This window comes from Ochotona curzoniae, unplaced genomic scaffold, assembly GCF_017591425.1.
Source record: "Ochotona curzoniae isolate NIBS_2020 unplaced genomic scaffold, NIBS_Ocur_1.0 contig_4501, whole genome shotgun sequence".
Classification (NCBI taxonomy): domain Eukaryota; kingdom Metazoa; phylum Chordata; class Mammalia; order Lagomorpha; family Ochotonidae; genus Ochotona; species Ochotona curzoniae.
Window position 1 is genome coordinate 10,263,728 of NW_024466307.1, and position 13,814 is coordinate 10,277,541.

General features: G+C 40.3%; 1 protein-coding gene across 2 annotated transcripts in view; it reads right to left on the bottom strand.

Moving 5' to 3' along the window:
• TTC37 (tetratricopeptide repeat domain 37) overlaps positions 1-13,704 on the bottom strand; it is a 67,168-nt gene extending 53,464 nt beyond the window's left edge. The window contains exons 1-10 of one of the 2 annotated variants that reach the window (XM_040986060.1): positions 13,565-13,704; positions 10,980-11,046; positions 9,504-9,637; positions 7,663-7,753; positions 5,549-5,692; positions 4,181-4,272; positions 3,693-3,768; positions 2,957-3,097; positions 313-411; positions 87-195 (exon numbers count right to left, since the gene is read on the bottom strand). In XM_040986060.1, the coding sequence (XP_040841994.1) occupies positions 87-195; positions 313-411; positions 2,957-3,097; positions 3,693-3,768; positions 4,181-4,272; positions 5,549-5,692; positions 7,663-7,752 (751 nt within the window). In that variant the 5' untranslated portion in view covers position 7,753; positions 9,504-9,637; positions 10,980-11,046; positions 13,565-13,704. Of the gene's footprint in view, positions 1-86; positions 196-312; positions 412-2,956; positions 3,098-3,692; positions 3,769-4,180; positions 4,273-5,548; positions 5,693-7,662; positions 7,754-9,503; positions 9,638-10,979; positions 11,047-13,564 lie in introns of those variants that run through there. The other variant, XM_040986061.1, reaches the window with a different exon arrangement.
• Between the last annotated feature and the right edge of the window lie 110 nt (positions 13,705-13,814).

The window sequence follows — 13,814 nt, forward strand, 5'->3', positions numbered from 1 at the left end:
ACATAGTACTAAAATATTGTTTGATTCATGGCAACATCATTTTCATGCAATCACACAGCTCAAGAACACTGAATGTGATAAATTACCTGATTGAATTAAGTGCAAGCAAAGCACTTCCAATGGATACTGCACCGTGGGATAGATGCCTATCATTCCTTCACAGGCCGCCTTCAACCGGGCCGACTCATGAGGACACTTGAAAATATAACAGCAAGACAAACTACACTCCAACACTTGTAAAGTATATTTTTGAATATTCTCCCAATTAGAAATACAGAAAGGTCAAATGGGAGTTTTAAAAAATCTACTTACTTTGGATAAACAGTGGATGAAATGCTTATAAAGCGCTTGGTGATCCTCACTAGGAATCTCCTCTGACAAGTTCAGTGCATTCTCAAATGCAGTTAAAAGCTGAAACAAGAACACAAACAAAGCTACAGCATACTTAAATGACAAAAGTGACAAATGGTTAAATGCACATGACTTCCTTGTGTTGGTAGCCCAGCTCTGTGGGCCAGCATCCGTACAGGTGCCAAGCTGCAGTCCTGGCTGCTGCACAATCCGGCTCCCTGCTAATGCGCCCGGGAAAGCAGCAGTCAGACCTTGGAACCCCTGCATTCACATGAGTGACCAGCAAGAAGACCGGAGGTTCCTTGGTTCAGATTGGCCCAGCTCCAGCTGTGGCTGCCTTGTGGAGAAAGAGAGATCCTTCTAACTCAGACTTTCAAATAAAATGATAATTAAATCTTTTTAAGACTCCCTTATATAAACAATACCTTCAACTAGCTGCAAATACATTTTACTGTGTAGCCCTGATAATTTTAATGAAAACAGAGATGGATATGTAAGTTTTGGAATGCATTTAATTCCAACTGGCCAGCAGATTACTTTGAACTAGTAGGTGGTAATTAAAAATTAAAACATTAATAATACATACTTCAAGTATCTGCCTCGAAGTGGCCAACCACAAGATACTCCTACAGGCTACCAGCTGCTTCTGTTCACATCATTTCTGAAACACCTCTTTTGTTCTTACTAACACATTCTTTGGAACATGGTCAAGGCAAGAAAATCTTCAACCCTGAAATGTTTGGTTTTTAATAAAATTAGGCTAAGCTTTTGATGAAAGAAAAATATGATTGAAATATGAAATCAATTATCCTAAACAATATTATTAACCAACTTTGAAGGAAATTACAAAGACACATTTTAAATCTGTCACAGGTAAGGGAAGCAGTATTAGAACATAAGGCAGTTACTTGTTATCATTTGTTTGTATAAGTTTTACATTTTTAAAATTAATAACTTGACAACAAAAATTCAAACTAGAGATTACGACCTCAAATTTTTCTTTGGTAAATATGGTACAAATTCTTCCCAAATAAATAAAATTTTACTGTTTTGATAAAGCTATTGGTCTTACAAAAAAGGAAACCCAACTTTAAAAAAATCTAGCATAATAAATTTTAAATAATAATAAAATTATTACACATGGAAAATAAGTAAGTTTTTTTCTGAAAGGTAAAAATAACTCCCTCACATTTTTTTTTATTTCTAACAGTTAAAAATCAATTCTTAAAATTATAATTATCCTTTGTGAAGAAGTACAGTATAGTCAATTGAAAAAGACGTTTTATTTACTTATTTAATTAATTTATTTATCTTGATAGGTGTGCCAGTTTTATTAAAACAGAAGTGTCCCTAACAAAAGTGACAGCGTGAAGTGCTTGAACAAGACATTGGCTTTCAGAAAGTGTCCTGGGATATTAAGGCTTTCTTATTCCAACTAGGGGATGTCTACTCAAACAGGACTGGTTTATGACTTCATTTTGGCAGGCTCAAGACATTTTACTTATTTTTGGTATGTGTTTGATATTCTGGCAACCCATAATATTTTTTTTAAAAATACTGAAGTTATGGTACCATAATAAAGAAAGGAGAATAGAACACATTGATCAACTTCCCCAGCCAAGTGTTGGCAGTGAAAATCTAGGCAAACAGAGACTCTGAGGTGGATTATGTCAGCCAATGGATTCTGAAGACTTCTTTGTGCTTGGAGTGGTGAGATCGGCAGCAATTCAGAACACTCAACTTCTTCCATGACCAAATCTATGCACAAATAAGCCACCATTATCATACAACAGCAACTTACTATCACATTTTTAGCCCAATTCTAAACACACTAACCAAAACATAGTAAGTTCTCTGTAACTGCTTTCTGAATAAAAGATTAACTGAATAAATCAATAGACATACACAAAAATGAACTTCCTTCCTACAGAGTCCATACTTATTTATGTTAAGAAAAATTCCACTCAATTCAATAAATACACATTGAGTAGCTATTTATCATAAGAAATAAAGTTGATTTTTAAATTTACAAGAGGGGAAGAAAGAATGATAGATGTTTTCCAATTATAGTTCCAAACCAATATTTTCTTTTGGTTCAATGAACAACTCAATGATGGAAAATCCACACACTAAAAAGGAATGCTTTCTTAATATAATAAAAAATCTAATGAACATATTCTAAATTCCAGCTAAAGTTAAGTCTCAAAGTAATTAAACCCTCCGTAAGCACAAGGAAACATATGATGGACAAGTTTTTTAGGAATTCTAATGGTTTTGTGAAAGCCACTTTCTACAGTATCTTTTTTTGCTACGATTTTTTCACTGATTGATGATGGATTCTCATGACTAAAAGGGATTGAACCTTGAACCCTTTGAGCACCAACTCCACCTCCTGCAGACTCTTCATCTAGACTTTAAGCGAAGCTGCAGGCCAGTAACTCTGTCCTTATCAGGAAAAGCCTTATAAATTTAAAACTATGTATTCACAAGATAGCTCATCTGATCTATGGCACTTTGCTATATCATTACATTATGCCTCCATTTTCTAAAATCAGTTACAGGATGGATGTCCATGACATGCTATGAGGACCAATTGAGTCCGTACCAACTGCTGGGTCTCGTTGTTCTGGTCCTGGGCGCTCTCTGCAAGCAGCTGGGTCAGCTTCCGCCACAGCTGATGGAGCTCCTTGTTGTCTGCACCATCTTCCTGCCGTGTCTTGATCAGTCTGTGCCATGTTCGAGCCACCTGCAACACAGGACATTTAAAACGGTGTTTTTTTCAAATACTCAGAGTGCCAACTAAACATGCAAAATGTGCAAACAAAAATATTTTTATCAACTAAAACATAAAAACAGCCAAAGCACAGAACTCCATCTATCATGAACTCCATAAACAATGAGCTGACTGGGCATGTCCACAGAGCCCTTAGAACAGAACGGCACAGCAGATAGAGGGATGACGGCAACATGCACAATTCTCAAAACCTAGAGCCCCAGCTCGGCAGACACCACACCGGAATGCCTCACCCGACACTCCGAGGGACATGACTCAGCTCTGCCCAGTTGCAGAAAAGCTCAGATGTTATGTAACCTTAAATCTGCATTCTAATTTACAACCTTCCCAGCACAGTAATTTGTATTATTTTTTTCAACATTCTAAATACCATACAGTATATTAACTTTAAGAAAAACTTAAAATGAACAAATTTTATGTTTCACAATACAGATTTATTAGCATAGTGATCCTCGCCACTCTATTTCCCTCCCATTCTGCCTGCAACAGCCTTCTGTTCGTAACAGCTTTATTAAACAAACGAGGACCTCAGAGATCTTCAACCAACCTCCAGATGTTTCTTTTCTTGGTGATATAGATCCACAAGTTTCTTACAGACATCACACCACTTCTCCTTATTAGCACTTAAAACAAAAACAGTAACAATAAAAAAGATTTGGACTTTATTAACAAAAACAACTGCGCACTCAAAATGCTAAAATAAAAATATCCTAATATGATCGGATACTATTTCAAATTAGAACAGAGTCTCTTGCGTACTACAGCAAATTTTGGAAAACAAGCTTTTCGTAAAACAAATTTAGAAATACTGTCTTTCATTATTTGACTGAAAATAATATCAAAGTCCTGAAACTAATCATCCTTTCCAATTAATGGTATTTTGGTTTTATTCCAGTCACAATCAAGGGATTCCATAAGAAAAAGTCAATTGTAACCCTAATCAAATGTTTAGATTGCTTCTATTTCTGTACAATTTTTAGACAGTTTATTCCAATCCAAGCTTTTTAATCCAAATCTTTCCCAAACATTCATTACCTTTCATAAAGATCCAGAAGCTTCTGGTAAACCCCGGGTAAGTCATCCTTAGCATTTATGTGATTGCTTTTCTCATATAAACTTGCTAATCCCTGAAAAAGGAAGTCATAGTGATTATTCTTCCCAAAATGTTTAATGATGTCCCATTTATTTTGCCAAATAATGTGATCATCTCCAAAGAAAACTTGTGATAAAAGAATGTCCTGATTTGCAGATGAAATTATGTATCAGGAATCTGCCTCCAGATAATGGGCGTGGAAAAGATTAAGTCAAAAATACAGATAAAAACTCTTGGCTACCGGTGGAACCTGAACGACAGGCACAAAACGACCCGTCACACAACCTCTTTTGACATTACATTTCAAGTGTTTCACAAAAAAAAAAATTCTTCATGATTTTTCTATACTCATAAGCTCTAAGGTTACCTTGTAATACTATCTTAAAAATGTTTTCAGCATTAAGTTTTTTAAAAGAGCTTTATTATAAATACATAAATGTTATATAAACACTTGTTTTATTGTATGCACACAATGCAAAATGATCACCATAATCAAGGCAGTTAATATATTATTTCAACAAAGTTGCCATTTTGTATGCATGCATCTGTGTGGTAAGATTTAACTTAAGATCCATTTGACATGACACTACTTTTATAACAAACAACCACAAAAAATCCAAGTCATCTGGACAAAGTGTTACTTCTGCTTCAAAGACCAGCTATCCTAACCAATCAGTCCTTTATAAAAGTAGCCACTTCTGTTTCCTGTTACCCAAACCAAGTTCACATTTGGTGAATCTGAGACATATTCACACCTTCCTTTCAAAGTTATCATCGAGATATGGAGCAAAGTAATAAAAAAAGAAAAAAAATTGGAGAATCCAACTAAAAAGATTAAGAGAAATAAGGAAGAAAAAATTAACTTCTAATCAGATATAGAATTTTAAAATGTTATAATATTTTAATTTTAGAAAACATTCATTTAATAAACATAAAGATTCCACATTCTACAAGCGTCTTTTATGTGCATACTTCATTGAACTGAAGATTTATATAAGGACTTGGGCCAAGCTCTGCTGCTTTTCCAGCCCATAAACAGGAGGCAGATACAAAGTGAAGCAGCCAGACATGAACTGGTACCCATATGGGATGCTGGAGCTTGCCAGTGAAGGTTTAGTTCATTGAGCCATCACATCAGCCCCACACTTTTTTTTTTTAATATTAACTTCCAGGTTTAGAAGAACAATAGATTTAATTTCCTTTCCCTTGCAACAAGCGAGGTTCTAGTGCCTATTTTTAATACTGTTATCTGTATTTGAAATTCACAAAAACATCCATGCCTACAAAAATGGAGAGGCGAGTCTACATACCTGCCATGCTAGCAACTGGTCTGGTTCTAGCTCAGCAGCTTTCCTATAGGCGCCCAGGGCCTGGTCAGGCTGTTCCAGCTCAGCTGCGGCAAGCCCAATAAAAACCCAGGCATTATAGTTATTTTTCTCTTGTTTCAACACTGTCTGATTTAAAAAACAAACAAACAAAAAAGGAGTAGGTTATCACACTTTGGAAGCTAAAGAACATGAACACCAAACAACAAAGCTCTACTGAAGAGTCAGGGAGGCTGGGTGGATCCCTAACGCGGCCACTGCGCAGCCTCTGTGTTGCCCAGCTTCCGGGGCAGCAAGGCGGGTGGCCTGCATCAAGAACTACAAGGGGTTTTCTAAAAGCCGTCCACGTGACCCTCACAGCCCCGTCAAATGCTGCCATCACCATTCTCAGAGGATACCGGGTGTAAAGGAACAGCAACTAACCCACATTCTTCCAACCTTCACATTTTTCTCATGCTGATGGTTTGGACAGACAGATTTTTATCTCCACCCAAATAATCCTTTGAACAGGAAGAAATTACAGGGTAGAAAAGCGAATTCACCTCAATGAGACAATATTAAGTACGTTCAAAATGATGGTGATGTTTGAGCCCCACTTGCCAACCAGAATTAAAGTTACAATGTGGAGATAGCATTTTCAGAAATAACAGCCACAGATAAGGTAAAATATAAACTAGCTTGAAACAGAAAGCAGACATGTTCTAGGGAAACAGAAACAAAAACTAGCTGCTAAAATGAAATTAGCTTCTTGGGGCTTCCACTTACCAGAAAAATAAGAACCACTCCCGTCACTGGGGTGAGGTGCATCCACACAACACTTCCAGGAAAGCACACTCTCCCTTCTTTCCAATAACACCGTCTCCCAAAAATCCCCACAAGGATTAACTACCAAAGGGAAGCTCGAAACGCTGGTCCTCACCCACACTCAGGTACCCAGCATCAAATGGCACACAGCTGCTGACCAAATGATAAACACCTTGGTCCATTAGTAACCAGACAGGACCAACCATGTGCCCAATCTGTATGTTTCTAGGATCTGAATCGGATTTTTAAGGAATTATAACACTATGTTGAAACCAGGTTTGAGGTTCCAAGTCATATGCACAAGCCATAGCAGTCTTTCCTGCTAAAGGGATGCTTGGACCAAGCTGCAAAGCCTTGCAAGCAGACAGGGGGCTGAGCAGAGAAACCCACAGTGAATACACTAAGACACAGTACTTCCTGACTGAAAACCCAGTCTCAGGCAACATGGTAAGTTATTACACATAAGCAGCTAGATACTCCCACCTATGTTGTATGGTTGGGTCTTTCTATGAACTATTTGGCAGGATGGCTAACTGGATGAAAACCTGCAGACAGGGCAGGCGGTGTGCTGCTCTGTGCAAGAACAGAAACAGTGAACAGATGTGCCTCAGTGAAGCCTGATGTTGAAGGTAACAGCCTCGCTCACGTCCTTCCTCTCCTCCCCTCACTCTGCCCTCAGTGTGGAGAGATGAGCCGCCACCTCCTAGATCAGAATTAGAAGCAGCATAGCCTCACATGCCCACCAGGGCTCAGCCACCACTAGAAACCACACACATACCCCACCAAGGGCATCCTCTGCCCTACAGAAGAGGGTTAGAGGTCCCCTTCTCAAGCTCTTCTCTCACCCTCTCTCACTGTCCCAAGAACTTCACTCTACCACTGCTCTTTATCTTTGAACACATTCAGTTTCTCCTTGATGATCACACAAAGAAGCATGAGTAGAACCTGATGCCTGACTCCTCAACAGGATTAGAATGTCAGCATATCATTACAGAATGAGAACTTCAATATACACTAACATTCTATAATCAAATCAGACAAAGAACACATTTGGTTTGAGAACTTGGCTTTGTTAAGTTACCAATATGAAGATAAAAATTCAGTGAGGCGGTAGTAGTTTCTGTCACAAACTGTGGATTATTCATCATCCGATTGTTCGAATGGTTCCCATAATTTGGCCTAATCACTTTTGTTGAATTTGAACAGTACCTGATTCATATATGGCAAATCAGTAATGTTTACCAATGGGTAAACATGAAATTATTGTGGAAGAAAAAAAAAAAAACGCTGTTTACCTTACAATGCTTCAAAGCTTCTTTGTACTCTTTGTTCTTGATTGCATCTCTGGCACTTTTTAGAGCTGTCTTCACTTCCTTGCTGGACATTCTGTCAAGGCAAAAACACGGAGTGAACACACGCAATCGACCCAACCAGAACGGTGCTGAACAAGGCATCCATGACTTCTTTTTGCTGGAACATCTCTCATCCAATAAATACACAGCTTATTCCCTCATCTCTTCAGAGGCTTATTAAGGCGTCACTGCCTCGATGAAAACTTCCCAGGACACACTATCTAAAATTTCCATCCTTCTGTCTCCCTGCAATCCCAAAATAATCCCCTACCTTCTTCCCTTGCTTCATTTTTCTTCAAAGCCTTTATCACATCTAATGTACTACATATTCCACTTATGAGAGTACATCAAAAAGTTTGTGCAAAAGCGGAACTCCAAGATAAATCGTTTAAGGTGTGTGTTGTGGCATAATAAGCGAAGCTGCTACTTGCAAAGCCAGCATCCCAAACTGGAGCTTCCAGTTCAAGTCTTGGCTGTTCTGCTTCTGATCCAGCTTCCTTCTCCTGAACCTGAGAAGGCAGCAAATGATGGCCATGGCCCTGCCACCCATTTAGGAAGACCAGATGGAGTCCCTGACTCCTGACCTGAGCCTGGCCCACATATGGCTGGTGCAGCTATCTAAGGAAGCAGGGGAAGAAAATCAATCTCTCTTTTTTTCTCTCCCTCCCTTTCCCTGCCCCCTTCAGCTCCTCCCTGTCATTCAGCCATTCAAGTAAACAAATAATGTTTTTTTAAAGATCAGTATGTGATATTGGCACCAACAGTTTTTTAATCCACATAGGTGTTTTTTCATTCTATTCAATTTTCCTTTTTGTTGATGTTGCTTTTTGTTTTGTTTTGTGGACAGAGAAGTTTATCTGCGAAGTGATCAGGTAAGCAGGGGAAAGTGGTAGGGGGACAGCACCTCCAAAGAGAGAGCTGGGAGGGGGTGCCTCTTGAAAAGAGAGAGAGACATCAAAGGCTTGAGGAAGGGTCTTACACTTTGCAAAGACCTTTGTGTATTTGCCACCTGAACATTACATGACTGGTAGGTAGGAATTTTTGTCTGTTTCTTTTTTTTCTACTAAAGTATCCCCAGGACCTAGTATCTGGCAAATTACAGATGAGCAATAGAAATGTGATAAAACCAAGCTGTGCTTCAAACCATCCCCACTCTCCAATTGCCTAAAACAAAGACAATCTTAGAGATTAAGAACCCAAAACTCATGCCAATCTCAACCTAAGCCAGAAGTGAAATAATTTCAACTATGATGAAGGGATTTAAGAAAACATTCTGTTTTAATGTGAGTTTCTACACAATTATCGCCTTTTCTGCATAAATGCAGTGAGTGGAAATGATGAATACATGAAAGAACCATATACTAACTTTAACTCAAAAGTACAGACTAGTAGATAAAGTATTCCCTCACTCGATACTAAAATGTATTAATTTTAAATAGACTAGCATACATTAAGACTTCATAACTTATTTTTCCAATTCCATTTAACTCCACTTTCATCAGAATGTTAAAGAAAAAAAGCTGGGTAAATACAGTATTGAGTTGATAGAAACTAAATGTTCAAACCAGTAAAATGAATCAAAAAGACAGATCACTAACATTTACACTAACACTCTTCTTGATCCAATGAAGAGCCAAAGGTACAAGATCAAAGAGACTTTGGAGATTAGAGATTTAAAAAAATAATCCTTTTGACTTAAAGAATGTTAGTAAACAAAATGATGCAAAAATCAAGATATATGCCAACACATTTCTCAAGCTTGCTTTTAGAACCTAGCATCTTACCTTGAAATTCTCTTGGTACTAATTTACAGATGGAAGGATTTTGTTGCAGTCTACAAATCTTGATTAGAGCGGGTAATACCAACACTGATATCACATTAAGTTTTCGTAAACCAGTGATTTTTGTTAGAAATAACCTGTAAACAAAAAAGAGAACTTCAATGACAAGAATAATTGCTCTAATACAATAAAAAATATATGCAACTTAAAAATGAAGAAATCTCCAAATCATAAAGGAATAAAAAACAATGTAAAGATACACCTAAATGAATAAAACCAAACGGAAGACTGTAACCATCTCAAGACAAACACCACCGGCTTTTCTATCACTCAACATTTAAGGAGGAAAAACCACAGACAAGGTAGAACAAAACAGCATCATGACCACAAGCTCCCACACTACTCATTGCACACAACAAAGAAATAGAAAAAAAAAAAGCTCCAAAAACAAAAGAAAGAAAGAAAAGAACAGAAGAGAAGAAGGCTCCTGCTCAAAGAATAAAAGCCAAGAGACAGGCCCAAGACATACAGAAGTCATCACAGAATGTCACACAACATGAGAATGAATGGAAGTGTGACGGGATTTCTGAAAAGAAAAAGTGAGTGGCATGAAATAATTAATTCCCATTAGATGGACAAGCCACAAATGGAGGAAGGGAGGTAGGCATTTTGCGCTGCAGTAAACACTACCTGAGACAGCAGTATTTCATACTGGCATGTCTGGGTTTGAGTCCCAGCTTCACTCCAGCCCTTAGTACGACAGACCCTGGGGAGCAGCAGCTGATGACTGCCACCCACATGGGAGACCCAGGTTGGGTTCTGTCTTCCCAGTAACAACTGTTGCAGGCATCCACAGAGTGAACCAGCAAATGCGAGAAACAAGAAGAAAATTGGACTAAAACAACCAGGAGGAACTTAGTGAAGAACATAAAAAAAAGATAGGTTTGTTGGGTGAAATTGAGCCCAAGGTGAAAAGAGACCTTCCAAGTCTGACAAGTTGGGATTTACACACAGATAGCCATTAAAAACTTCTAAACAGATTAAAGGCCACTAGCTGCAAAAAAAAAGGTTTTTATATCCATTATAAAGCAGTCTTAATAAAAAGAAGCAATAACCATACTCTCCAAAGTTAAGGACAGTCACATTAAAAAGAAAAAAAAAAAAAGGCAATGAACGGCTGGATGTCTCCTCCAGCCCCATCTGGCGTGGCACAAGTTCAGCATACCCTTCCACTGTGCTCTACAAAGGCTCCACAAGACAAAACAACAGCAAAAATAATCAGTAACAGTAATGACAGTGCAAGTATAGAAGAGGAGAAAAAAACTCTTAGCAAAAATCTGAACGTATTTTGTGATAACCTATAGTCTGATATAAAAAAAAAATTGATGTCACTGAATCTTTTTTCTGGAAGGAACTGGCAAAAACGATGAAGTGAAAACACACTCCACTTAGGTATTATGTAGCATTTGAGACGCTTACCTTTCATCTGTTAGCACCACCTCTGTCTTCTTGCCAAACTGAATTCACGCTCTTGTCCCATTTCCATCTAAGTCAAGTAAAAACAAATAGGAGAAAGGGATGAGAGCCACAACTGTAAATCTTCTGAATCAGTTAACACTTCAGATTTATACTCTATTTGCATAACTTATTAAACATGAGAAACAATTATGTATAATTTTAGTCTTTTTCCATCCGAAAGAGGCACTAGTCATAATCTCCAAATTTCTGTATTAGTCTAAAAAGAAGCTTCCATTAGTTAATAGATCAGAAAGACTTAGGAAAAAAAAACTCAAAATATATTGATGTTGATCGAAACAATCGAGTCAAAATAAAAGATTATCAGTTACTTTATGCTATTATTTTGAGACTAAGTAACTAAGGAACCAGGGTACTTCTTCTCAAATGGAACCTTGCCACACTAATGTAGATCTTGTTCTAAGCCACGAGAGAATTGCAATTATGTAGCGTAAAAAGTTGCCCACATTGTAGCAAAGGTGCTTAGTACAGTAACAAAGTCTCCCATTTCCCACATTAGGATGCCTGAGTGTAGAGATCAGCTCTTCTTCCAATTCTAGCTTCCTAATGAGCAACCCAGGGAGACAGGTGGATGGTGCCAGGACTCAGGTCCCTGAGAATAAAGGAAACGGGGACCGAGCTGTGGGCTCCTGGCTTTGGTCTTGCCCAGTCCTGATTCTCGTGGGCATTTGGGGAGCGAACCAGCAAAATGGAAGAGGTCAGTCTTTCAAATGAAATTAAGTATAAATTTAATTATACTGAATCATGAATTATATAAGCTAATACATTGGCTAATTTCAAAAAATCTCCTGTCTATAGGGGAGACCCCCTTTGATCCAATATTAAGCGATTATGTGTGTGCGCGTGCGTGGGTGTGTGTGAGGTTTTGTTTCCCTAGCACATAAGTTCCTTGTCGGGCCTGGCACTGTGGCCTAGCATCTAAGGTCCTCACCTTGAACGCGCTGGGATCCCATATGGGCTCCAGCAGCCCTGCTTCCCATCCAGCTCCCTGCTTGTAGCCTGGGAAGGCAGTCAAGGACGGCCCAAAGCTTTGGGACCCTGCAACCGCCTGGGAGACCTGGGGGAGGTTCCTGGTTCCCAGCTTCGGATGGGCGCAGCACCAGCGGTTGTGGCTCACTTGGGGAGTGAATCATCGGATGGAAGATCTTCCTCTCTGTCTCTCCTCCTCTCTGTATATCTGACTTTGTCATAAAAAACAAATAAATCTTTAAAAAAAAATAAGTTCCTTGTGAAGCAAAACTATTACCTATATTTTTACATGGTCTCAAAGGCCTTCATCACACTGCAGAACAAATACACTTTACTAGCGTCATGACATTTGGTACTGGAGCCACAACATTTCGTGGACTAAGGCAGACTGCTGCTTCCAGTCCTGCTCAAATTCACTGCTTACACAAGCCCAGTCAAGCCACTGAAAACCAGCCAGTTTTCCTGCCGCTGAAGTGGTGAAAGTGAGGATTAAGAAAGCTTACATTCAATACAGAAGTACTTGGCATATAGTAGGCGCTCCGTAAATGCTCGGTAAAAGTACTATGTGGGTGTTTAATAAGGTCTGTCCCCTTACTGTAATTTTAAAACTTCCTATGACAGGCACAGAGAGAGGAGAAAGCTCCCAACTGCTAGTCCACTCCCCCCAAAGCATGCAACAGCTGGTGCTCTGCAGGCGGAAGTCAGGGGCGGGAACTGAAGGCAGGTGTCCCAGGTGCAGAGCAGGGGCCCAAGAACTTAGCTGATGGCCTTCTGCTTCCCTGCGGGGATGCACACGAGAGGCAGAGCCAAGACTTAACACCCACGCTCTCCCCCATGTGGATGGCAGGACCCCAGGCAGGCCAAATGCCTTTCCTTAAATTTACTTCTTGCAAATAATAGGGGGAAAAAATTACTGGCCGTTATCAGCACTTAAGAGTTGATTTTATGTTAAGTACTCCTAGTAGCACAACTCCTTTTCCAGAAGGATTAAGCTGCTGTGCAAATGGGATACCTGAAACCCGATGAAGAAATAAGACATCTGGCTCCAGGTCCTAAGGCTGCTTCAGGAATTCTCCAGAGGAGTTCAGAAGGACTCAGTGATCATTCTGAGGCCAAACAGTGGGGTTCTGAGCACGTCACAAAGCCCAGTATTTTCTCTTTTTTTCCCCCCTCCTAAGACCCCGCTCCGTGTGCCTCCCTTGCCCTCCGAAGGCCACTAACCCCGCCAGGCTCTGCTCCGAGGAGCACCTCAAACTTCGGACTCGGGCCGGATCCTCGCGTCGCCGGAGCGCGACAACGCGCGCGGGCAAGACGAGCAGACAGGCCGGAGCCGTGCTGAGGGAAGGTGTCCCGAGGGGCCTCCTCACGTCCACGTCGCACCTTGGACGGCGCCGCCCGAGGCCCCGCAGGGACCCGCCCGCCCGGCTGGGGTGACACACCCGCCGCCACTGCATCGCCGCCCGCTCCGCGCCCGCCGCCACTCCCTCCTCGCTCTAAAGTCCCATGTCAACCACCGACAGACTCCAAACTCTGCAAAAGCGACCAAGACCCGAACTCACCAGGGACAGATGTGGCTGTACTACACTCCCGTCCCACTTCACCCCTCCCAAAAGAAGGTCTCGAGATTGAGGCGAGAGCGCATGCGCATTTCCCAGGCCTTGCCCACATGACAGGACGTGCCGGGTGGCCAGAGTGGAGGCAATAGTCCGCCCATACGCATGCGCAACTCTAAGCCTGACGGGAGTTGTAGTTCTGTCGCCGCCGCTCCGGAGTTAACTGCAGTATGTAGACGCCAGCTGCCCGCTCCGG